The sequence below is a fragment of the Palaemon carinicauda genome, chromosome 16 (assembly GCF_036898095.1).
Source record: "Palaemon carinicauda isolate YSFRI2023 chromosome 16, ASM3689809v2, whole genome shotgun sequence".
NCBI lineage: Eukaryota > Metazoa > Arthropoda > Malacostraca > Decapoda > Palaemonidae > Palaemon > Palaemon carinicauda.
The window spans coordinates 64,157,399-64,185,023 of NC_090740.1; the positions used below are offsets into that span (position 1 = coordinate 64,157,399).

Sequence of the window (27,625 nt, forward strand, 5' to 3'; positions counted from 1 at the left end):
AAGACTGTTTATTGGAGAAATCAGTATTTGAAATGTACCTTTTGCATTAGTCCCATAAGAGTTTCATGCCTTTGAGTGAGATTGTATAGGATTTATCTCTACTGAGTAAGCAGAAATTGGTACTTTCATGGCTATTGTTTCTTCAGCAGTAGCCAAGGAGGATAGTTCAACATAAAAAAATATGCACTGCCAGTTTGAACTTCTGAAGTTCCACTGAAGCAACTGCCAGATAAGGAGGATCATTCCACAATCAAGACACAATTGGAATAAAATTTATAGAATACTGTGTAATGTTGATCTTTATGATAGGGAAGGCAAGACTTGGAATTAACTGCAAACCTAGGAGTATTTATATGATGGTACAGTGGAAGATCTTAATGTAAAGGATGGTTAGAATTATGAAAATTCTTATGCAACATGCACAAACCTAACTGAACGACAGTGGCATAGATAAGACCTTTAATAGTCCACAAGTTTTTATCCAACAAATTAAGATGAGAATCAGCAGCTGGAGACCAGACAGGAAAATGATACTCGGAAGAAGGTAGAATGTAAGAATTAAAACATTTCTTCAGAATAGAGTTATCACTGAACTTCTTTATAAGCTTCTCAATAAGGCAATTTTTTGTGCAATTGAAGAAAAAACAGTTCAAGTGTATTTCTCAAAAGTAAATTGGCAATATAATATTACACCCAAAATTTTGAAGGCGCCACATCGAGTTGGAGAAGCATTATGAATACAGAGATCTTGGTACAGAGGAACCAACGTCCTCAACCTACTTACAATCATAACTTGAGTTTTGTTAGGATTCAACTTCATGCCCCGTAATTTGCACCATACACTTATTTCAGCTAAACTCCATTAAGGGAATCGGCAACTCTAGTTTTACATTCAGGAGATGGAACTGATGCAAAGAGAGTATTTCATATGCATATGCAACGAGTTTGTTTTCTAGGTCAAACCATGTCATGTGTATATAGTAAGAAAAGTAATGGTCCAAGAACAATACCCTGAGGAACATCAGATATCAAATTCCTATATTCACCATGGTGCCCATCAACAATAACAACAACTTGCAATCTATTACTTGAAAATTCAATAATGATGCTAAGAAAAGACCCACCCACTCCCAACTGTTTGAAATTGAAAACATGATCAAAGGCAACACTACAAGTAAAGCCAATCATGCTAACATCCTGACTACAATCAAAGAATTTTTGTACCGCATTGGAAATTGTAAGAAGGTCATCACATGCTCAAAGGTCTTTGCAAACTAAGGAACAGATCATTTCCATCAGCATACCTATTTGTTTTGCCAAGAGACATTCTAAAACTTTAGATAATATTGTAGTTATGGAAATTTTGTGGTCATCAACAGAGCTAGAGCTACCACAAAAAAATTTACCCAATATTGCCAACTCTCCAGCAATTGAAAAAAAACACTGATAACTTTTGGAAAATAACAGATGACCTAAGAGCTAGGAAATCAGCAATCTTCATAAAAAACAAAGGAAAAATACCATTTGGGTCTACAAATTCATGAGCATCAAGGTTCATCATGAGAGTTTTATTCCTTGAGATCAAGAAGCTAAACTTACTTATTAGTTAACCTCAGAAAAACAGGAATGAGGAAGATCATGTTTGTCATTACTCTGCTTACTGTCAAACACATCAGCCTAAAGGGTTGCCTTTTCTTTGGACAGTGAGTGGCAGAGCCATCTGGTTTAAGTACAGGAGGAACTGTTACAGCTACACCAAATAGTGCAGATTTAAGGGTTAGCCCACCAATCATGTTCCTTGATTGTACCAGAAAGGGTTTCTTTTATGGTTAAATTGTATTCATTTTCAGTTGAAGCATAAACTCTTTGAGCAAAACCTCTAAGCTGAGTGTAGTTATTCCAGGTCAAATCCTCGTGCTTCTCCAAATAAACTTGTCTAGAATCATCATTGAACTATGGTTTGTCTTTCACAGTATAAGGGTTACACCTATCAATTATGTTGATCAGATTCTCATTCAAGAGAAGAATTTGACCCTTATTTTGCAGTCAGATATTGTTATGGAATTGAGTGATTAATTTCACTTGTACAAATGTAAAGAGGCTAATTTTGATAGAACGCTGTCCTTGTATTATTTAATAATTAGGAATTTACAACAGCCAACAAATGGTTTTGTTGATATATCTCACTCCCTCACTGGCATCCCAACTCCATCACTGATGCAACAATATGAAAAACTGGAGAAGTTCGTAAAAATAAGTAGAATTTTAATATTTCTTTATTTCTATGCTTACCTTATGTTCATATACATGCCCACCCTCCTCCCCACTAACCTGTGATGTCAACGGATAAGGAATACTTTTGACTTGTATAACTGAAGAAAGGGAAACTTCTTGTGGAGTACTTGCCATTAACCAAAAAACTGAAGAATGGAAAATTCAAAGCATAGTGCTATATTGTCTCAATATTTACTGAGGACATGTAATTTGGAAAAAAAAAGATGAATATTTTGAGTAAATGAAGCTGGCTATGCATCTAGAGACAATAGTGCAACCTGCATTGAAAATCGTGCAGTTTCCATGATTGACCAGATGTCGAGACGTGTCAGCCAGATCTTGCTTAAAAACACCTTTTAGCCATCATGTTACCTAGTATCATCCTAGCTATGGTCTAAATCTGGAGGATAAGATCACATACTTGATGGATGCAGCTGTGTTGGATAATGTTAGTTACATTTTTAAACTGGAAAATATGTATGATTCCATCAATCAAGTTATGGAATAAGAAAATAACTTGGTGGTTTCAGAGCACTTTACATTGGTGAAAAAAGGCCATTATATATTCCTCAAATGTCATGCTATTGAGAGAATAGTTTTGAAATGTCATAAGCTTCCAAATAGGACTATGTGTGTTGTAAGACGGGAATGTACATTTTTAAGAGATTGAAAATTTGAATATCGAAAGATGACCAATTAATCTCCACAGGAATTGTGATACTCCGATTGAAAAGATAAAACCCCTCTACTATTCTTCAGTAAGTGTTAATATATTACAATAAGGATGCAATATTTGTCCATAAAACACAAAGCCTCTTATTTTACTGAAGCCTTTATACATGGTGAATGTAGTTCATTTGGTGCTAATTATTATTCACTGAATAGAAAGTGAAATGTTGATTAATTCTGTACGAGAATGCACCCAATGTTGTACAGTTAAACCAAACCACTTGATAAGTTTCAGTCAATATCTTTTTGTAGTCTTTGCTAGTGGTAGGTTTTATATACTTAATAACATGATCGTTTCCTTTTTCCTAATGAGATTATTCAGCTTTTTCACTTGTGCACTGATATTCCACATCAATATGAGAAAGTACAGTATTATTTTACAATGACCACTATAGTTGCAATTTGTAGTTACTTTGTTCTGAACAGTATATAATTTAGATAAATAGTTCATGTAGCTGGATAGTTCGTCCTATATAGAAGAATTGCTGCTATATTTCAAACCATTAATATTATAAATTAGCATAAATGACAATATTTGTTCACTTGTCATTCATCTTATATTGTCTTATAATTTGGATAATGTACACAATGGGATACTGTACATTCCAGTGAAATTTCTCAGAATTTGTATACCTTTGGTCATATTTATATGACTTCTATGCCATTGAGAGTTGGCTTACTTAATATTCTCATCATTATTGGAACCCTCCCAACAAGTCTACCCCACTGCTCTCGAATGACACGTTTGCCAATGTCGTTGAAGTTTCGTGCAGAGTAACATTTTCCGTCTACAGTAGTTAATAGAACATGAATTGACATATTTCATATTGGAGCCTTACTAAACAAGGATGAAATACAATATAACATGCATTTAAACCAATTTTTTTTTATTTGAAGATATTTTCACCTTGAATTATCAGTAAATACAACTTGATAGGAAATGTGATAGATCCTCATCAATTTTTGTATATTTTTAAAGTTCTTAATATTTTTAGGAACTTACACCATGATATTCATTTTGCTTTTGCTCTGGAAGTGTAGGTTACTGATATTTACCCCCAAAATTTTAGAAATTTTCCCATTTTCTTTCCTTTCAAAAGATACACGCCCCTAGTAAGTGATGGAACTATCTTGCAGTTAATGGTAAGGGTTTCCATCAGTTTCATAATTTCGGTTTTCCCGTCAGCGTGGTGAAATCAACAGGTATCCCCTTCCAGATTGTGATAAACGTTTGTTGCGGTTTAACTTTTCTTCTCTGCTGGAACTGTTATAATTTCTGCTTGAGAGAAAGAGAGATTTTGACAATGAAAAGGTCTTGACTTGCCACAAGAACAGCATGAATCCAGTTATTTATAATTGACTCCAATATTTGGTTATGTATAAATGCCTTGGTGAATTTTTGACAGCTTGCTGGCTCATCACACACTATTGTATTGAATATTGTATGAAATACCATACTTTTTATATTGAATTCTCACCACACACCTACACTACATATGGCAGATATGTTCAAAATGTTTATAACCCTTGAAACTGGAATGTAGTCACATGTTTACCCTTCTGCATTTTAATAATCTTAACAGTTGTTCATAATTCACGCAAGATTCACAATACTTGATATCAGAAGATTATTGTACAACTGGATGCAGTGCTAGATATCATCCAAGTAGAGCCAGAATATATAAGTTTTGTAAATAATGTGCCCAACAAATTAAAGCCTCTCCTAGCAGCACATTATTGTGGATTCCAAAAGCTCAGGCAATCATTGCTCAATCATGCAGTTATGAAAGAAATGTATTGCAAACTTCTGTTCTTCTTAAATGATGACTTTGAATGTTGTCATAGTTTGAACTAGATTAATAGTCAAAATTGCATATTTATCCAGAAGACCATTCTTAACTAGCGTGGCCGTGCAGAAGAGGACAGTGGTGTTCTCGTTTGGATGATGAGAATACTCCTGGGTTGCTAAAGAAAAGGGGTCTATAGAATTGTTTTACATTGGTCATCTCCAAACAGTTCTAGAAAGAGGATCACCCAGGACATAATAATTTTTTTTTTTTTTTTGCTGTGGATACATTAAAATTTTTTTGTAAGATTAGTTTTATCAATATTGTTGTTATCAGTATTCATTAAATGACCCCAGTTGGAAAAGTAGAATACCACAAGAGTAAATATAAAAAGCCATACAGTAAAGAAAAGAAAGAAATCTATATAAATTAAGATTCACATGAGTCTGTTGAACAAGAGAGTTATAGGAGTTGCAACATTTCAGTATATAGAAAGACTCCCAAGTATGAAAACATGGCCACCTTCAGCAGATTTGCTCTTTTACTTTCAAAGACCACCATCTAGAGTGAAGGTTATTTCAACTAATAAAGTACCACCATTAGTTTCTTACCAAAAGGTAAGTTTTCTGGCAATTTAAGTTAGAAGTTAAAGTTGACAGGTTTCAGCTCCAGTTTCATCTGAAGAGATGCTGGATCAAAATGTCAGCCAGGCAAGCCCAACCATAGCAGTAACCTTTCCAGTAAACAGACGAAACTCCTTCACTAAGTTGCGACCCGATCTGCTGTTCATGCAAATGCAATGCCAGATTGTTACCGTTATCTCTCTGTTCCCAAAGCAGCTGTAGAATGAGTCACTTTGTACTAATGGTTCTAAATTACTCTCGGTTCCCCAAGCAACTATGGAATGAGTAGCCTGGTACTATTGATTCTCAATTGGTGCACCGTGGTATGTATCCCATCAAATGTGCTAGATTTGTGGTGGCCGATGTGGTAGTGTTCTTGACTGGTGAACGCCAGAGTGGGGTTCGAGTCCCGCTCAAACTCGTTAGTTTCTTTGGTCACTGCATCCTCACCATCCTTATGAGCTAAGGATGGGGTTCTAGGGAGCTTATAGGTCTCTGTTGAGTCATCAGCAGCCATTGCCTAGCCCTCCTTGGTCCTAGCTTGGGTTGAGAGTAGGCATGGACACTGATCATATGTTTATATGGTCAGTCTCTAGGGCATTGTCCTGCTCGATAGGGCAATGTCACTGCCCCTTGCCTCTGCCATTCATGAGCAGCCTTTAAACCTTTAATATCTGTGACTTTGAGATTGGTGCATAATTTTGTCACAGCAGGAATAAAAGTTCAGGAAGACTGTATGGTGTTGGACCTCACAGAGGCCAAATTTTTGTAATTGATCATCTCTAGTACCACTTATTAAACATTACAGGCAGGAAAGCTGTGAATGTGGACTGCCAGAATTGTGAAAATGTTAATTAGACATGCACAGTGAGCTTTTTGTTGCATATATTCACAGATTGCAACTTATTTTTGTAATGTATTTGATATATGTTCAAAATTTTTCCCGGCAATTGAAGATTAGATTAATCTATAAGAGCAAATTTTGAAACAATATTCAAAACTGTTGAATAAAAGAAAAGATATGTTCCCGGATCTCCAAAATTCTTGAATTTTTTTCTTTATGAAAATATTTTTTGCATTTACTGTATTTCACTTTTGTTAGTTTATAACTGCATTGTTTGTACTTTGCACTAATATTTGATAAATCTCAATTGATAACCTTTGATATTGTTACCAATTTAAACCTTCCTGTGGGTGCAATTGATGTAAAAACCAAAGTCATCTATTTATACACGGTGGCATTATCTGAATTTTTGAAAGAAATTAATAACCTAATCCCTGAGACATTACTGTATTTCCTATTTAACAAAGGTACCCGTGGCATGAGAGATTATCTGTAGAGCTTCAGGGTGATATATTTATACCTTTACATAAGTAATTCATTGTAAAATAGTATAATTTCTTGTATGTGTTCCTCAAATACTGTATTGGCTGGTTTTTAAAGTTCGGTCCCTGTACTATTCTTGTTCACTCCACGTAACCAAATTGATGGTAACATGGTTTAAGTACATTGGAGACTTTACAGTGGGCAAGTGTAATGACTATCCTCTTGATCACTAGATGTCAAGGAGGAAGTAAGAGGTTGGCTATAATTTTGCTAATCATTATAAAGGCTATTGGTTTATTTTTCTCTACAGTACTGTACTAAGAGCCCCATCTTGATAAGTGGATTCAGTGGCTAACAGAATGTTTATTAAAGAGCAAACTTGTTTTTTCCATGTAAAGATAGTCAGTGCTCATATATAGATTCATTTACCAGTTTATGAAGTATATGTTATAACTTAGTTATTTTAAAACACTGACATTTTATTTGGTTTAGTGGAAGAATCAGCTTTAGTTCATTTTTGCTTCATTAAGCAAACCATTGATATTATCAGTGCATTTTTATGGAGCCTGTGATACTGAGAGATTCAAGTTGGCCCTACATCTAGACAATAGTGTAACCTGCATAGAAAATCGTGCAGTTTTCATGATTGACAAGGTGTCTTTAGAGGTCAGCCATCAAATTCTCCAGTAAAGCTTTTGGTATACTCACTCAAGCTGTTAATATGTTGATTTATGATACCCTGATAAAGCACAAATCAGATCTTTGTAAACCATATGTTGTGTGGGTTAAAGCTTCCATATTTTCTGTGAAATGATGACTGGCTGGGGAGTTCTTTTCTATTTTCAAATACCAATCAGTAACCCCTGAAAGTGTGAAGCTGAAGTGTATGATATGAACTCATATCAATCGTTGACTTGTTTTTCACATTTACGTGTTACACATTCTCTTAAAAAATTATACTTCTATAATTGGTTGATAATTACTACCACATCAATTTATGTCTGGGGGACTGGTTGGCACACGTGGACATCGTTGGAACTTTCTCTGCAGTCTCAATCAACCATTGCCAAGATATCAACATGTGAAGATACAGGTTAGAAAAGAAGTCATGCTTTTTACAAGATACTTATGTAGACTTGTGGAATCCTGTGTAACATCCTGAATTCATTTAGTGTGGTTATATCAGCAGCGGTTATTACTTTTATGTCAGTCAAATCTTTGGTAATATTGTGAAAAAAGCCATATAATTTTAGTATTTTTACTGACGCAAAAAAAGATGCGTTATAGTGATGCACTATAGCTCCCAAAAGTAAAGTTTAAAAAAAGGAGTTTCATAATCTGACACACCAGACATTGTTATTTGACACTTGTTGCGTGAGGTGAGAAGAAAGTTACAGGCCTGATTGATGGGGCGTAGATGCCATATGTGACCTAGGATAGTAGTATACTTTATTTTCTAATGTATTATTAATTACTCTGTCATTATATGTTGATATATTTGATGTCACTTAACCCATTCATTCATTAGCTATGGGAACTCAGCCCATTGTTCTTACTATGTTTTCCAAGATCCATTACAGCACCATATAGTGTACCATAATGGGTTATACTGCCTAAGAAATGATATAGATACTATGGAACAGTTAAAATATACATACATACATACATACATACATACATACATACATACATACAGTATATATATATATATATATATATATATATATATATATATATATATATATTTATATATATGTATATATATGTATATATATATACATGCACAAACTTATGTCAATTATCAATGGGTGTCTGAGTTGTAGAGTTGTATGGAACTGTTGGTTTGCATATTAGCAATAATGCTTACGAGGGGTAACCTCATGTACCAACCGTGCCAGGATGATAGGTGGTCGGGCACCATGTGTCATTCTGTTCATTTAGCTATTTTTTACACATATTGGGAGCTATAGTACCTTGGTAAAATCACCCTATTCATACCGGGGTCCAATGTCATTTTTACTTTAAAATTCTTATACAGTACTCAGAAATATTTGTATTTATGAGTATTAAGTCAGACACTACACTTGTGCTGCCTATAGAAAAATGTCCAAATTACAAAGAAACTGTATGTAGGGGTGACAGTTTTTTTTTTTATAGCATATCTATTGTTGCCCATCTTCATTTAGAATACATAGGTTGTATAAAAATCCATGAAAAATAGTTGGTTTGAAAAACTAATGACATAGTTAATTTTATTGTCAAGACAATGAAGTTCAAAATGGCTTTTAGAATGTTTGAATGTGAAACATTTGTTACTACTGATGTGTCTCTTTTAGCATTGAATTTTAGACAAGGCAGCTTACTGTATGGCTAAGAGAGACTAAAATTCCTATCGTAGGTAAAGGAAAATTATGGCAAATGCTTCTTCAAATTGATTTTTCTCAAAAGATTAATGAAAATAGGTTCTAAATTGTATAAGGTTAATAATGAATAAGCAGTAGCAATATTGTTACCTTTGAATAACATTGTTGTGGAAGTATCTAGTGCATTATGAGTTTGTGTACTAGTGTTCCAATCGAGACCACACTTCTGGACAATAGTGTAACCTGCATTGAAAATCGTGCAGTTTCCATGATTGACAGAATGATAAGTGATCTTATTGCCAATTGAATGCTCTCCAGATAATATTCTTACATTTAATGAGCCTTTCGTTAATAAAATTTGTTGGAATGATTTTCATTGCCCATAGAAGCTGTTGAAAAACACAGTTCTCATTGTGAAAGTAAACAAAAACTATGGCTGGAGCTTGTTTGTAGGAGGAGGAGGATCTGTTTTTAAACATATCGTCAATCACTCCTGTTTCTAGTTTAACATTTGACCTGTAGTGATTCTTTTGTATTTCCTTTCTAAAGACCAATATCTTTTATGAATATTAATGAGCTCAAGCTATTTTGTTTCATTGTAATTTATAAAAGAGGTTTGTCTGGAAGAATATCAAAGAATCCTCCTTAGCAGCTAGAAAGAAAGTTATATCACAGAGTCTAGAATATGTATTCTACTATGAAGGTTAATTGTACATGTAGTTATGTTCAGTGATGATTATAAACCCATTAATTTTATGGCCTGTAATGATATACAGTTTTGTGATGGACATGTCATGAGGACTACATACATCCCATTAAAGTTTCCAAGTTATTGTTCATAGATTACTCTGTTGGTGTGTCAAAGTTTTTTTCCAAAGTTCTTTGGAAATTTTACTTTTTAACATTATCCCTTATCCGATTATTGGAAATGGATGCGGCAGGATTTCTGTTAATCATACTTAGTGTACTTGAATGCAGAACAAATAGACTTGAATTTTAGATGTTTATTCCACGCAAATATGAATGAATGTCTTCATGTTGAGGACACAATGATATTGTTTAACAAAGCTCGGTGATTGTCTCCTACTACCAGCGAGTGAAACCAGGGATATATCTTCTTACATTGTTTTTCATCATCTCTTTAAATAGAAGCTCGCTAATGGGTCTTATTTTGTCAATATATAAGGAGTAATTGTAATTTAACCGATAAAGATAAGTAGTTAAATTTTCTTGAGAAGGAATGGCAAACATTCTAGTGGTAATGAAATAATTGTAGATGAGTGAAAAGTATTTTACCATGTTTTTTTATAGTATTTGAGGTTGTATAACGGACCAATTTTTATCATAGATTTAGGAATACTCTTTATGGTGTTTACTGGCTTATGAGCAGAAATGTTTTTATAATTTAGTGCTGTCCATCCTCATCAATCTGACCACTTCTTGACAATAGTGCAACCTGCATTGAAAGTCGTGCAGTTTTCATGATTGACAGATGAGTTAGTGGTCTTGTGTAAAATTGTATGTTGCAAATTTGTTCTTACCTCTTTGGCCTTATTTTTTTTCCAACATTACCATGTTATTTTTAATTGACCTTTGAAACACTGAAAATGGAAAAGCTGATTCATTTGAGCAGCCTATGTAATACACAGTCATATCACAAAATTCAACTGAGATATTGTTAGAAATCTGTGGTTTGTTGTGGTAATTCTGTCTGGTGTTGTTTTCAGGTTCTTTTTTATTAGTTGTAAGTAATAGGACACTAAAGTCTGTCTTTTGTCAATAGATTGCTACTTCAGTACTGTACTGTGTATATCCAAAAAGTAGTTTACAGTTGCTATATATTAAATTTGATCTTTGGTTGTTTTAACTGATATTGGTACACTATTTTGATAACATTATTAATCTCAAGGAAAAAGGTTAGAAGTACTGTACAGGTATAAGATTGATTTGTTCTCTGTAAATGTTTAGCTACCTTGGTAATGGCAAATGATCTCTCTCTAAAACACACACACACTATAAGGAGACATATGTAATTTACATGCATAGTCAGATTTTATGCCTATAATTCTCCCTTGGTGTTCTTGTTGCTTCATCTCTGGAAGCTCGATTTTGTCGATATTTACTCCCCCCCCCAAAAAAAAAAATCTCTTTTAATAGACTCATGCCTGTAGAAAAGTAATGAGCCAATCTAGCAGATAAATCTTCAAATGCAGTTTAAAAGCTGATTTAAGAGATGTTATTTATTTAGAAAGTAGAAAGTGTTCTTGAAATATTCTCCTTTGCAGAATCTATAATAGGGGTTATTTCAAGTCTTATAAAAGGGAAATTTGCAGGCTTGCGAGATTTGAATCTCATTTTGAATTATGTCTTGTTTAAATAAACAAGATAATAGAACAAATTGAGAGAGCTATGATGGTCCTTCCTTACAATTTCCAGTAGGAGGAAGACTTAACCACTTTTATCACATGTGTGAAAGCCTTCATCCCTATCTGTGAGTTCTAGTTGTATTCAAAGGTTACTGAATCCACAATCCTCCCTTTGACAAGGATCCAGTTCCATATATCGAGTTATCTAACAAATCCACCAAAGGCTCTGATTTTGAAACTAGGAATTGTGAACAACCGTCTGGAGAAAGATGTGATAGAACAGGTCTTCAATCATGCTCTGAACTTTTACAACAGGTTATTCGTAGTCCCCAAAGTCGGAAACATTTTAGAAGTCTTGAACCTCAACAATTTTACAGTTCCCTCACACTTCCGAGTTCCATAGGCATTAAAGAAAAACTTTGTCCAATAAACCTCTCAAATGCATGTTTTCGCATAACTATTCACTTCACTCTATAAAGAAATATTTTCATATTGTCAATGTTTCGAATGTATTAACGAATTCAAGTGTATGTGTTTTGGTCTCAGGACAGCCTGTCACATGTTAACTAAGATGATGGCCCTTATTTTTTAAAGATTAAGAATTTTGGGTCCAGTTATTTTATTCCTGGACAATTGGCTATTTTTTAGCAATCCTTTGGAAAGGCTTTGGGTTCAGAAAGTGTGGTTGTTATGTTACTGGAACCTTTGGGGATTCTAGTTAATTTGAACAAGTCAATTTTGGCCTCAGCGAAGGAGATTCTATAAATTGGAATAATAATAGCAATACTTCCCTTTAAGGAGGAAAAGATTCAATCCTTTCTTTTGTTATTAAAGTTTTAAAATTTTAAATTCATGTCGGTTCAGAGGCTGATATGAATTCCTTAGAGAAATTCGTTTGATAGGATGTCTAAGGTCGAGGATTTTTACAATTCCCTTCCATTCTACACTGGAATAAAATAGCTAATCTAAATACACTCTCAACTCAAGTGAGAGAAACCAATTTCAACTGCAGAGCGGGTGGGTCGATCACACTCGGTTATCCCAAGAGTTTTTTTGGAAACAAAAATCCCAGGCCTTACTCTGTTTTCAGGAAGGCTGGGGACCAAATTTAGACCTTTTACGTTTGTTGGAGAAATGTGACTCGCAAGAGTCAACTTCATATCAGTTGCCAAAAGAATTAGGCTATATTCAAGGCTCTTTAGAAGTAGGAACCACTCTGTAGGAAAGACCGTGGCCAGGTTTTCAGACAATACGATGGCATCAGCTTACATCCTGAACCTAGGAGGACAAGGTCACAATTATTTTCTGTTTATTCTGGGAAAATCATGCTTCTTAGCAGATCAGCCAAGTAGAACAAGTCTTATTCTTCCAAACGAATCATTTATACATGAGTTAGTATGGCTTGAATTTTGGAAATAATGTGGTTGACCAAACTCAACATATTTGCAACGTCCCTGAACAAAAATGTTGAAAGTGTTTTTTTCCCCCCACCTATTCTGGATCCCTTAGTATGGAAGGTAGAAGCAGTTACAAGATTGGTCAAATCTGAATCTTCATGCATTTCCACCATTTGCCATGATTTGGCAAGGGATGAACAAGTTCAGGATTTCTACAAACAGCAGGTTAACGTTGATAGCAGTGTTCACAGATTTGTAGCCTCTGTTGTCGTGGTGCCTGAGAAGGTTGCTATACTAAACCAGTCTTTTCATACAACCAGTTTACAAGTTGATCCAACCTAATACATATTTGCTTCAGTTAACCATGTAGAGGTCATCCTCAGTATTCTCAGACACAAGGGTTTTTGCTGCCCTCTGGATTGTCTATCATAGGTTCCAAAAGACAAACTTCTAATAATCTGTATCTAAGACTTTAATTTTGATTGGTGGAAATCTAGATACACACCAATGTCTAAAACATGTTTAGATGATGATATTGAATTATTAGGTTTCCTTTTTTTATGAAAAACTTTAAATTTCAGCCATTAAGTGATATAAATGAATGCTTAATTTTGTATTCATGTGTCTGAGATTAGATATATCGATTTCAGGTATTGTAATAGATGTATTTAGGGCTTTTAGTATTGGAAGGCCTCCAGTAATTAGGTCTATATTTTTTTCAGAATTCGGAAGTGGTGTCACAATAGGAGAATCTTTTGCTTAAAGATCTCGCAACTGAAATATTTTATTAATGGCGTTCGCATTCACTGAATGCACAGTGTGGAAGCACTATTGTCTAAGGAAGGCTTTTGGGAGCATAAAGTGATTATACCCCTTTTGCCTAGATTCAGAACTAAAAATTATTCTAAGAGCTTTCCCCAATTTTTAGACATCCTCTCTATGAAATAGGAGGTGAGCATTATATCAGAAAATTTATTTTTGTACAGAAAGAGCCATTCAGTATCATTTGGACAAAACTATAAACATCAGAGGTTGTGTCCCTTATATTTTTTTATGGGAATACACACACACACACACACACACACATATATATATATATATATATATATATATATATATATATATATATTTCTCTACAAGCTTGTCCCCATTTGAGGTTGTGCAATGGTTCTTTAACACATTTCTCCATTTCCTTTGATTCAGTGCATCTTCCTCACTCAATCTCAACTCCTTCATATCTCTTCACAAAGTCAATCCATCGCAATTTTGGTTTACCTAACATTCGCGCAACAGGTAGTCCCGTATCCATCATCTTCCTTATCAGATGGTCTTCCTCTCGTCACTCCATATGTCCATACCATCTCAGACTACTTTCTCGCACTTTGGTTGAAGCTGGGGCTATTTTGAAAGTGCCTGTAACATGTTTGTCTTTTTACTTTATCCTTTTTTCATAAGTCCAAACCACCACCTCAACATTCTCAATGCACTATATATATATTTTTGGGCTTAAGTCATTTCTTAATGGAAGGTCCCTTCTGCGAGTGATATTACAAGAGAATTACCGTCAGGTATCACAGGGTTCTAATCCCCGGAACGACTATCCTAAGATATCATGTATAATCAGGGACGTATCCATAGATAACCATAGATATCTGCACCCCTAATAGACTTAACCCAGTCTATAAAACTAAGGGTAAGGAAAGATGAGGAGCTGTTACATATCCTCTCCCCCCATGGTACCACCGTACGTCACTGATGGCGTCATTCCTTTGTTCGCAGCGATCCTACTTTGTATGTAGTTTTTCGAGTGCGCTTTTTTCAGCATTTTTGGAGTAATGCCACGAATGATGGCTTCCTCTTTATCGTCTAAGTTGAGTACATCTCTTCTTTTACAGTTTGAATTAGCTGTAGATGTTTTAGATCCCCTCGGGGAGTGGTTATTTAACTTTTTTAGCCGAGATATATATATATATATATATATATATATATATATACATACATACATACATACATACATACATACATACATACATACATGCACAGTAGACCCCGGGGTACGGTGTCCCCAGCTTATGTTTTTTTCACGTTACTGTGTGGAATACAATGTTTTTTCGTCCCCTTGTTACGACATTTTCCCCACTTTACGGCATCGAATTCCATAATTCAAACTTGGCGGTTTTTACGCGTACGACTGTGCGAGTCTCTCTCTTACCACCACGCTCATACGTCACTAAGAAGCTGGTCTGCTATTGCACGGCGTCACTAAGATGCCGATACGCTATTGGCCGAAATTCCTCCAACAATGCCTGAGAGAGATGCTGCCTCAGTCTCTCTCTTTGTTAATTGCGCGTTCAGTTCAGAATCTCGTGTGCGTTTCGTAAAGACTTAATCTCGTGTGAGTGCTTGCGATATCGTATTTTTTGTGCATTTTAGTGTTTAATTCCAACTTTAATTTGTTTGCCATGGGTCCCAAGATTGCTAGTGATGTTAAAGGGAAAAGTAAGATGATGATTACTATGGAAACAAAGCTGGAGATATTAAAGAAATATAGAGAATGCATGTGCATGGGGTTTGTTGTCGATGAGGTTGACGTCGATAACCTTATCGAGGAGCAGAGGGAGGAGCTTACGACTGAAGACTTGAGGGAGTTTGAGGCAATGCAGTTGACCATCATTCAAGAAGAGCACAGCTCTAGTGGGGGCGAGGACGGGGGGGGAGACTGAAGAAATGACATCGGCAGAAATAAGAGAAGCTATCGGTTGGTATGAAAACCTTACGAGATTCATTGAAAAAAAACCCCAGAAAAACTTCACACAGGTCGTCTTCTGGAGAGTGTTAATGACAAGTGTATGAGTCATTTTAAAAATATTTTGAGGAGTCGTCAGAAACAGGCTTCTTTGGATAGATATTTCTCCAAAAGAGAAGTGTCTGAAAGCAAAGATGATAAGTGAATATTAAAAAAGCTAAAAAGGGGTAATTTTTTAAGTTCTAAAAAAAAAATTATAAAAAAAAATGTCAATAGACAAAAAAAAATAAAAATTTTTTTTAAGTGTTTAATAGTAAGAATAAATTTATTATTAAGTGTACATAACATAATTAGCATTGATACGTTTTTATATCTACCGTCTCCTTCCCCCTCTGCCTCCACCCACTACCAGCTCAAGTCACGTCACTCCAAAGGTAAATAAAATTTAATTTTTCCTTTACACTATAGTATATAATTTTTATTTATTCCTGGAATGTTATTTAATTATATACTGTACAGTATATGTATATTATATATAAGTATACTGTAGTACAGTGCTTACTATACTATTTTGTTACGTACTAATTTTCAATGTTTTTACCTGGGGTTTTGCACGTATTAGTTATTCTATTGCCTGCCATACGAAATTTTCACCATACGATACCAACTCCGGAACGGATTAATGTCGTATGGCGGGGGTCTACTGTATATATACACACTGGCGTCCGCCGTCACATTGCGGAACCCTTGTAGGTGAACTGCCGATAAGTGCCATCTCTTCTTTTTCGCTAAACGAAAGATGGCTAACATCACATGGTTGATGTGGGCTGATCTGTGAGGGGATAGTTTGTTCAGCGTCAAGAGGACTGCCATGGCCTCCAGAATATTGATGTGAAAGGTCTTGAACAGGGATGACCAAGTCCCTTGGACTTTCCTTTGATGGGAGTGACCTCCCCATACTTTCGTCGAGGCATCCGTGTGAATGGTCACCGATGGGGGAGGTGGTTGTAAGGGAACGGTCCTCGTTAGGCTCTTGACCTTCGACCACGGCTTGAGAAGTGATCGTAGTAAGGTCGGTACCGGTCTTTGTAGATCTCTTTGAGCGTTTGATGCGTATCTTCTCCAGACTCCGGACATATCTTTCAGCTGTGCTCTTAGCACTGGGTCTGTTACTGCTGCAAACTGGAGAGAGCCCAGTACTCTTTCCTGTTGGAATCTTAAGCTCCTGTTGGATTTCAGTAGTCTCTTGACAGAACCTGTGATTTCTCTCCTCTTCTTTGGTGGAATGGAGAGGCGGTGTGACTTCAAGTTTCAATGGATTCCCAGCCATTGAAACTCCTGAGCTGGAGAGAGTCTAGACTTCTTGAAGTTGATCTTGAATCCCAGATGTTCCAGAAACTGGATCACTTTCTTGGATGCTTGCAGACAAGCAGTCTTGGATGCTTGCAGACAAGCAGTCTTGGATGCTTGCAGACAAGCAGTCTTGGATGCTTGCAGACAAGCAGTCTTGGATGCTTGCAGACAAGCAGTCTTGGATGCTTGCAGACAAGCAGTCTTGGATGCTTGCAGACAAGCAGTCTTGGATGCTGCCCACAACAGCCAGTCGTCCAGGTACACTGCTACCTGAACATCTTCTAGGCGTAGTTGTTGTACGACTGCATCCGCAAGTTTCGTGAATATCCTTGGGGCTATGTTTAGTCCGAAGGGCATGGCTCTGAAGACATACTTTGTCTTCTGCAACTTGAATCCTAGGTAGGAGGAGAGGGGGCGGCTGACTGGGAGGTGCCAGTAAGCATCTGCCAGGTCTATTGAGACTGTGCACGCCCCTTTCGGTAACAGGGTCCTTATGTGTTGAAGGGTTAACATCTTGAACTTGTTGTTCTCGATGAATTTGTTGAGTGGCGACAAATCCAGAATGACTCCGAGTTTGTCCGAGTCCTTCTTGGGAACACAAAACAGCCTTCCCTGGAATTTGATGGATGTTGCTTTCCTTATAACCTTTTTGCTCAAGAGTTTTAAGGTATATTCTTCCAGTAAGGGGTTGGAGTGTTGGAAGAATTGAGGAAATGAAGGTGGAGACCTTTTCCATTTCCATCCTAGTCCATTCTTGATTAGGCTGTGGGCCCAGGGATCGAAGGTCCAACGATCCCGAAAGTGTTGGAGTCTCCCTCCTACCTGTAGCATCTCATTGCTTAGGCGGTCCGGAGGGCTTGCCACCTTGACCGCGTAGCTCCCTTGCCTCGTGACGGGTGTCTTGAGGAGCCCCGTCGAGAGCCTCTTCCTTTCGGACGAAAAGTAGTTGTTTGCCTCTCAAACCCTGGGTTGAAAGCTGGTGACTGGGCAACCAGTGGTTGAGGCACCACTTGGAAGGTGGTCTGTGGCTGAGCGACCACTTGGGGCATCGCAGTCTTGGTAACCGGGGGATGTTGCTGAGGAGGTCAAGAAGGTAGTCTTGGCTTGTTTGTCTTCCGTTTTGGTTGGGGACTAGCATTCGGGGAAGACTTCCTCTTTGAGGAGATGCCCCACTTTTGGAGAAGGTTCCTATTCTCCATGGCGGCTTTCTCAACTACCTCTTAGACCACTTCTTTTGGGAAGAGGTCCTTACCCCAGATACTGGAAGAAATCAGCTTCCTGGGTTCGTGTTTTACTGTCGCAGCAGCAAACACGAACTCCCTACAGGCTCTCCTAGCCTTCATGAAGGCATACAGGTCCTTTACTAGGGTGGCCATATGCATCTTGGCCAGGACCGTGAGCATATCTGGGGTGTTGTTGTGGCCTGCACACATCTCTATGCAGTTCTGGAGGGACAGGGAGGCAGCTAGCCTCTCTTTTGTCTCTTGCTCCCTTCACAAGAGAAAGTCCGACAGCTTAAGGAGGTTCTCGCTGAACTGCTGTCCCGCGATATCTGTATCCAGTTTCCCTACTGAGAGGGTTAGGTGGACCTCCTTCCATTCCTTCTCATCCGTGGGCAGGGCTAAAGACAGTGTAGGGCATGGTTTTCCTGCTTCAACTGCCTTGGCAACGGTCTGGAACGCCTTCCGACGTAAAGGGGAAGGCTCTCGAAGCAGGAGCAAGAAAGGTAGGGTGTTTCTTGCTCAGTGCAGAAACTCATAAGTTGGTATAACCTACCTTCTTCAGGCTAATTGTCAAGAGAGCCTGTGCTTTGTCGTGGTCGAATACCCTGACCTCCTTCGGTTCCGTCTCCTCTTTTGACGCTGGTTCATGCTTCTGTCGGATGAAGCACTCCGGGTAGGCGTTAAAGTTTGGCCAGAACTGAAAGTCATCCAGGGTGACGGCTCTCATCTTCTCTGAGATGTAGAGCTTGCTGTTGGTAATAGGCATGAACTCTGCATACCTCCAGGGATTGGTCTTGGAGCAGGATGGCAGGTCTTGAACTCTGGGTCGCTTGTAAGACCCTCGGGAGGCAGAGGCCCGAGTCGCTTCACGAAGCTCTCTTGTGATCTTCGCTTCCCTTTCTACGCTTTCCTTGCGTAGATTCTCCATTAGGGCAGTAATATGGACCAAAACTGCCTGACCCATGGCATCCAATGGAGGGGTAGGAGCTGAGGACGTAGACGATGTCGGCTCTGCTTCCAGCACGGGCGGAAGGGGCTCCTCCGCTTCTGACGAGTCGACGTCTTCATCTCCTCCGGGAGGTAGAGTAGACTCTTCCTCAGGATTGTCCAGAAGGAGATCCTTCTCTGTGTCCGTGGACACTTCAGACATCCTTTCCTCCTGTGGATGTCCATGGCCTTGCATCACTTCACTGACTTCTGCTTCAACTGCGATCTGGACGCAGGGAGGCCCGGGTCGTGTCTGGGGCACGACGGCATCAGAAGTAGTTTTTGGAAACAGCAGGCTACGCATCCTGTCCTTTGGAAGGTACGGTCCCGGAGAGTTCTTCTGGAACCCTCGTACCCATTTGCGAAGCTTCTCGCGTGCTGCGTCCCTCAACTACACTGACTTGGGGTTGCCAAAACCCTCGGCCACCAAGGCCGAGCAGACGTTGCAGTTCTTGGGGTCCTAATACTGCAAGGTTTCGGTAGTAACCACGCAGGCGGCATGAGACTTGCACATGGTGTGACCACAAATGTTCCTACTTTTATGGTTACAGTATATCACCTCACACTTCACTTTCTGCTCCTCCTGTAAAGAAAGGAAATTGAAATGAGTATGCGGTAATTTATCACACTTGATAAATAAATTTCATGCAATGCAGTAAATGTTTTGGTATCTTAACCATCATAGCTTAGGATAGTAAGCTAGAAAGGACATAGGAAAGACACATACTTGTGTCTCCTGTCCAGCCAATTGCTGTGACCAACCCCATTATTAATATTAGAATTTCTTTATTAAAGGAAAATAAAGGGAGAAGGGTTCTAACCTTTAGTGTTAGAATTAATGTATACTAGCACTGACCCTTTCATGAAAAAAATTTATGAAGAAAATTAAAAAAATGTAATGGATAATGAAAATATATATACCGTAGACTTTTGTATCTAATTGCTGGCTGCTCTGGAATGGGCCACCGGCGACAGCCAAGAGAATACCGTGCGTGTGTGTGTGTATATATATATATATATACATATATGCACAAAATTTTATGGATTAATACGCTCGTATTATTCAAATTCATGCTATTCAAATAACATATCTAAAGACAAAATAAATTTATGACTAAAAACATGGTTTATGAATAATATAGAAATGTAATGTAGTGATACAGACACTAGTCTTAATACTAGGGGAACTATTTACAGAGAAGAGAGAGGGAGTGGAGAAGAACCCCCACTGAGGTTCCTCATTGACATTCAATGTGTGTAGTCTCAGTGCTACATTATTTGGAAGGAATTTCTTGTGCCTCTCTTGAGATAGTGAGAGTATTTGATCTTGAGGAAAGATCAACTAGATGCATAAGACAACAGTATCACCAATTTGTTGTTTCTAGCATATTTGCCTGAATATTGTTGGAGCTCCTTTGCTGCCTAAATGCACTTTGAGTTCCATATAAAGACAACTTTTGATTTAAGTATTGGAATTCTTATTCAGCCATGGAACGATGGTTGACCTGTGGTCATTTAAGTGGAGGGCTAGGTTGTTTGTTTGTGATGCCACACATTTCGTGACTGGCTCTTTCGTTGGCATGCTGTCAGAGGGGTAGAAATTTGGGTAATTAATATGTTTGGTGGTAACAAGAACTTGAAGGATGATAGTATGAACTGGATTGTAATTGGTTGCCTAATGGCAGCAGTCTTTTAAGAGAAGTAAGATTTTTTTTATCCCTGTGATCTTAATAAACTATTCATATCTAACTTTCTTGAAAGATGATTTCCTCTTAGAAATCCTTGTGGTAAACAAATTGTAAATGCTAAGATGATGATGAATAGCCTTTTTTTAATATCAGAGCTTGGGATTAGAATGACCAGCTTATTTTTGCTTTATATGGCAAAGTTTTTTTTCTAACCCTAATGTATCCTAATATCTTGAAACTCATGGCCCAAGGGACAAGAAAAGTTAATAACATTATAAAGACCAATACAGTGGCAATTCCAATATTCTTAAAAAATAGTAAAGATTCAGAAGGGCTTTTCTCTCAGCAAATTAATGGCACATTCTTGATGGTAAAGTTCAATGAGTTGTGTCACATAAATATATCTTAGTCTGACAGACATCATGAACATCTTGGTATTTTTTTTATTAAGATGCTTTTTTGCTTTGAATATGGTAATAATTCTTTTCTAAGGTACTTTGAGTTCTTAGATTTTGGTATATCAGATGAAAGTGGCTATGGACTAGTCTGTAGTAATGCTTAGAAAAGATTAACCAACAAAGACAAACATGAAAGGAAACTAAGTGCTCATTGTTCTTGCTTACGCTTTAAATGCATTCATGTTTTTGAGGCCTATCGGAAATTCTTTTAGTCATTCTGTGTTCATGAAGGTTTGAAGAATAGTAATATCTAGGTGCCCTGTGTGGGCAACCTATAGTGTGAACACTTCTACACGTGGAATTTTAGAGTGTTTGCTGTCATGGAAGGTTGGCATGGTTGGCAACCAAGATGGGAGTTTTAAAGTTCATTATTTTGTGCAGCAAAGTTCAAACATTTATCGTTTCACTGGCCAGGTAATACTACATTGGATCCCTCTCTAGCTATGGGTCATTTTTCTTTTGCCTACACATACACCGAACAGTTGGGCCTTTTTTTTTTTTACACATTCTCCTCTTTTGTCATACGCCTGGTAACATTAAGGTAACTGAAGAATTCTTCTTCACTCAAGGAATTAACTCCTGCACTGTAATGGTTCAGTGGCTACTTTCTTCTTGGTCAGGTTAGAAGAGACTTTAGCTATGGTAAGCAGCTCTTTTAGGAGAAGGATACTACAAAATCAAACCATTGTTTTCTAGTCTTAGGTAGTGCCATAGCCTCTGTACCATGGTCTTCCACTGTTCTCTTCCATGAGGGTAAACTCAGGCGCAATAATTTAAGTTTCCTTATTTCCTTTCTTTGCTACTATTTTCCCTGTTGGAGCCCTTGGGCTTATATCCTGTTTTTCCAAGTAAGGTTATAGCATAGCTAGTAATAATAATAATATTGGTGACCCTTTGGTAGACCCAAATTTGTATGGAAAAACTTTGGACCTAAGAATTTAGTTTGGCCATTGAATGAATGTGATTTTGACATGCGAATAATTGTTTATGAAATGTGTGTAATGGATGGGTCTTGAGAGGAAAGTATTTGTTAGTTAATTTTTTTTTTTATTCCAAATAGATATTTTACAACAGTTGTCTGTTGGATTTATTGATGACTTGATTGTACAGTACTGTATTACATAACTACTGTGTAAATAGATCCAGTGTAAGTGTGGAACATTTTCTAAATTTCAATCATAATTGTTAATAATTGTATGTTTCATGATATCTCACTTTATTTTGATGAATTCTTGAGTTAACATGTTAAAATGTTTTACATTTTCCTTTTGTAGCCTAATTTTTTGCTCTACATGATGTTGATTTTCAAAAGGCAAATTAAATCTTATAGGGTACTCAATTTTTCAAAAGAAATGAACCGGCATATTTTCCAAAGGTTTTAGCAATAAAATGGATAATCATAAGAATTCAGCCTAATATTTGGGTAATTTTGTCATACCTTTTATGCAATTTGTTAGGATTATTTTTAAGTAAATGTACTACAGACTTTAGAAAACGGCGTCGTGATGATGGCGAAGATTCTGATGATGATGGTCAGGACAGGAGGTGGAGAGAGAAAGATGACAACAAGAGGGTTCCAAGAGAGAAAAAAGAAAAAGAACCATTTGATCCGAAAAAAGCAGCCGAGATTGTGAAAAGTGAAGAGGAGAGAATAGGTTAGTATTTTTTATTCTAAGATTTGGAACTGTTACATTTTCACTAGAAGATAGTATGGTATACATATACATACATATATATATATATATATATATATATATATATATATATATATATATATATATATATATATATATATAATATATATATATATGTATATATATATATATATATATATATATATATATATATATATATATATATATATATATATATATATATATATATATATATATATATATATATATATATATATGTCAATTTTTAAAGTAAAAGTATAATTATGGTTAGTCTTTACATATCTTGGTTCAGTTTAATTGTTACACAGTATATTTTTTTTGTATAAAAAAAGCTTTCATATAATCTTTAATTAAATTAAAATAATGATTCTAAAGCAATAAATACATAAACAAAAGAATATGGCTGGCAAAATAACATCTTTTGTTCTAAGAGTATTAATCTCAGGGCCAATGTAAAGCTGTTGTCAACCTTTACTACGTATTATTTTTGTGGAAGTTACTCGAGCAGATAGTAATTTTTATGTATTTGTTGTTGTAGATGAATAATATCCCAAAGTTTGTAGTTGATAATTTCATTTGTATAAGAGATATAGTACCATAGTCTTTGTCATTGAAATTTCTGTAATTGTTGCGTTTGATTTGCAGAGAAAGAATATGGGCCTGGGATTTTCTCGGTTGGATTTACAGAAAATCGCATCTTGGCGTTTGTTTGTGAGGTAAGGAATGAAAATAACTCTTTATATTCAATTTGAAATATTTGCAATATTTTGGGTGTTCAGACCCCAGTGTTATTTTTTTATTACCTCAGTGTGTTCTAGAATAATTTTGTTTCACATTAAAAAGGGGACTTGGATATACATTTGCTCCAAAACTTATTGAAAATCTGTTCATAAATTGAAGAGATATGAGTGTTTGAAAAAAGCAAATTTTCAAGCACAATTTTTCTTGTGATTTTGGTTTTTCGTGCTTGGCCCCTAGAGACCCTTAGTATTGTGAATACTTCATTTGTAATACCAATAATCATGAATATGCTGTAGTATTGGCATCAAACAATGTAACTTTGTCACTTATATTAAACTATCTAGGATTTATTTGGTATTCTCATTATATGTCCCGCCCATGTCCATTTCTTTTTCTTACATATTGTTAGAATATCCTCTACTTTTGTTTGCTCTCATTATAAGGTAGTAAGCTTTATTGTGGTTGTAAATATTAGACAGTAGTTTTAGGTTAGGTAATACCAGATAATTCAGCCTGAGAAATAAACTAAAATTAGTTGTTTGTATACTTATCTGGGCTCATGCAAGTTCCCACCACCCACATATCTACCCTCTTACAGAGGTTAAATTAATTTCTTACACATTCTTATACTATTGAAATAAGGAATCAAAATAGCTGCGGGTTAGAAAAGAGGATATTCGCTCACTTGTTTTTATTTGCCATTTTAACAAATCCTATTTTAATTTAATATTAGTATAAATTTTATTACTTATTACATGAATATTTAAAAAATCAATATTAGTTTGATAATAATTTTTTCATTTCCTCAATAAGCTTTTGGTTGTGTATAGAATTTATTTTCTTGCTCCACTATAGTTTTACAATTAGCACTATGGACTTATAAAATCTTAATGTAAGACAAAATATAGATCTTGTGAGCTTTTATATTCTTTATCTACAATTTGTTACAAATCATTAACTTTTGTATTTTAAAACGTGGTTTTATAATTCCAGATATGTAGTGTACAGCTGACTAAAGCAACACTAGAAGTACATGCTGATGGAATGCAACATTTGAAGGTAAAGTTATTTGAAATACTGTAAAGAATTACATTTATATGAACCTGTAATGTTAAACATTATTCACTATATTACAGTCAGACCTTATTATTGTATGTCATATAATGGATTGCCTAGGTAAAATACACCCTAATGAATACTGAAAAATAACAAATAATTCCACCAAGGTCTCCTTTATACTTATTTATTCCTATGTGTTTACAAACTGCCGAGTCATTCAAATGGTTTATTCCTAGTTCCAATTTTTATGACTAGATAATAAAAGAAAAAGGTTTCGGTTGCTCTATGATTATTTACCTAGCAAGCCACTGCTGGGCAATGTTATGTGGCTGCCAGTAGGCTTCACTTCTATCCTGGTCTCCTGTACGATAAGAGGTCTCCCATCTTCTCTGTACGATCATAACTTACATAATACACAGGATTACCCTTATAGTGCTTAGTCCCTTGTGTCTTTTCCTTATCATTGTCACTAAGTGTGCTTCTCATTATCTGTGCTACGCTTGTGCTTAACAATGGCTAATGCCACTAGTGTCATTCGATCTTGTCCCGGCCTTGATGGTCGCTCTAGGTTGCTGTAGGGGATGGGATGGGGAAGGATAGGGGAAAGGTGTTTAGAACTTGGACAGAGGACGAGACAAAAAGTAAGTAAAAAAATATGTGAAGACACTTTAGATTTATGTGTACCCATAGAAAAGGAGAACCCATAGATGGTGAAAAGCTTTTGAATTTTGATAGGAACGGTAGAAAGCGGGAAATGATAACTAAAGGGAATTCAATATTAATGAAAACAGTAAAGTACGGGATAAATTACTGTTAAGGTTAAATATGTAAGTCAGAAAGGTATTTTGTGCGTGGGATCAAGGGAGTGTCCTTACATGGAGAATAGGAAAAGAAGAAACCAAAGGGAAAGGGAATGTTTTTAAGTATGTTTAGTGACTTGTTCAGTTGTGTAAGGAGGAGGGAAAGATGTGAATTGATGAAAAGGTGTTCTTTTACGACAATGAAGAAGATAATGCGATAGAGGAGTGTTACCCGTTAAAAGGTCACAATAGTTGCAAGGTTTATCTCTGGTATTAATGAGTTGCTATGAGCAAAGGTATCCCAATCTTAGCCTATAAATTATGGTTAATTTTTTAGTAATACTCCGAGAATTGAGATTAGTTACATCAGTGTACCATTAGCATTTCGAGAACCAGAGAAAAGTGCCTGTATGATTTTACAAGTTTTTTTAAAGTTACAATGAGTTTCATGTATTTTCTCAATTGTTTGAAATAGGAGTGCAAGGTTATGCTTACAGTAGTGCATAGCAAGGTATGCAAAATCCAAGCGAGCCCCACCTTCGTGTAATGCACAGAGCAAGCGCCCAAGGCGACTGCTCCTTCAGGGGAATCGCCAGGCGAGTTGGGGAGAGCTGTGTACCGCCCTTTAACTCTTTGCACTCATCTACTTATGCCTTGCTCACGTCCTTCTGAGCACGTCTGGCCTTTTGAAAACAGACATGACTTTGTTTGTGAGACCGCCTCTATTCACGCTTAGCACAAGTCAGTCCAGAGGTAATGGATACAAAGTGGAATTGAAAAGATACAACACCATTCAATGTGGCAATTTCTTTACATACAAAATAGCAAATACTTTGAATAGACTTCCAGCAGGTGTAGTAAACAGTAACATGGTAAATGAGTTCTAGAATAAGTTAGACAAGATCATAAGAACACACTAAATATTTTAACTAAATTGCTCTACCAAAGAGCAAATGGAGTCTCTGCAGATGGACTAAAAAGTTTTTGAGACATCCAAAATCCTCTCTCTCTCTCTCAATGAAATCTTTTACATGCTGTTATTTATAGCTTCTATGTTGCTTCTTCAAGGGCACACATGAAGACAAAACAGGATGCATTGTGATGAAAATTGGAAGATATATCATACACATACCAATACACTTCTCCCAAATTTGGAGGGTAGCCAACATCAAACAAATGAAACAAAAAAGGGGACCTCTCCTTTTTACGTTCCTCCCAGCCTGACAAGGGACTCAACCGAGTTTGGCTGGTATTGGTAGGGTGCCACAGCCCACCCTCCCCTGTTATCCACCACAGATGAAAAACTATATATTCTGATTTATATTTTTGTGGAAAAAAATTTATATAATTCTTATATATATGGGAATGTAATTGAAAATGTTTATGGTACAAGTTGAATAAAAGTGTAATTTTTTATTATTACTTTCAGAAAAAGAACCTGTGGGAGAAAAAGAAACGTAAGTAATTTTTCCATATTTGTAAATTTAGATCATACTCCTGTCTATACATATATATACTATCATAGGTTTCACTTATTGTATATTGTTATGTTCTTTGTATATTTTCCACCATGTTTTTTAATTCATATAATTGCTACATCATTTTGTCTCAACTTGGAGTTGATATGGTGCATTAAACTAATGTGTTATCAAAGTTATGACAAAGTTAATTTAAAAAAGTTGTCTTTTGTTTCTCAGTAAATGAAGTTTTTACTCAAAATTTCTGTCATTAGATTACTCCAATGTCTAATACTGTGGAAATTTGCTTTTCTGCCTTATGTCAGTATTATTTTCTTGCAATGTCTTCAACTTGTATAAGAAGAAAATTGTACCTTATTTCAATAGATCATTGAATTATGCTTAATTTAAATTTTAATTATTGTTGATGAATAGGTATACAGAAGGCGGGAAGTGAAGAGAAAGTTACGTATGCAGGAGGTCGTAGTGGATGGGTTAAGGTTGAAGAATCTGAGAAGTCAGCCTCTGCAACACCATCACCAGCTCCCAGTGCCAGGCAAGTTTATTATTA

At 36.3% G+C, this 27,625-nt stretch overlaps 1 protein-coding gene across 7 annotated transcripts in view; it reads left to right on the forward strand.

The window, feature by feature from the left end:
• The window catches only part of LOC137655750 (microtubule-associated protein futsch-like), a 268,584-nt gene that overhangs the window by 215,632 nt on the left and 25,327 nt on the right, over positions 1-27,625 (forward strand). For all 7 annotated transcript variants that reach the window (XM_068389814.1, XM_068389819.1, XM_068389818.1 and 4 more), the window contains 5 exons: positions 22,806-22,976; positions 23,643-23,713; positions 24,732-24,797; positions 27,027-27,054; positions 27,490-27,610. In XM_068389814.1, the coding sequence (XP_068245915.1) occupies positions 22,806-22,976; positions 23,643-23,713; positions 24,732-24,797; positions 27,027-27,054; positions 27,490-27,610 (457 nt within the window). The remainder of the gene's footprint in view (positions 1-22,805; positions 22,977-23,642; positions 23,714-24,731; positions 24,798-27,026; positions 27,055-27,489; positions 27,611-27,625) is intronic.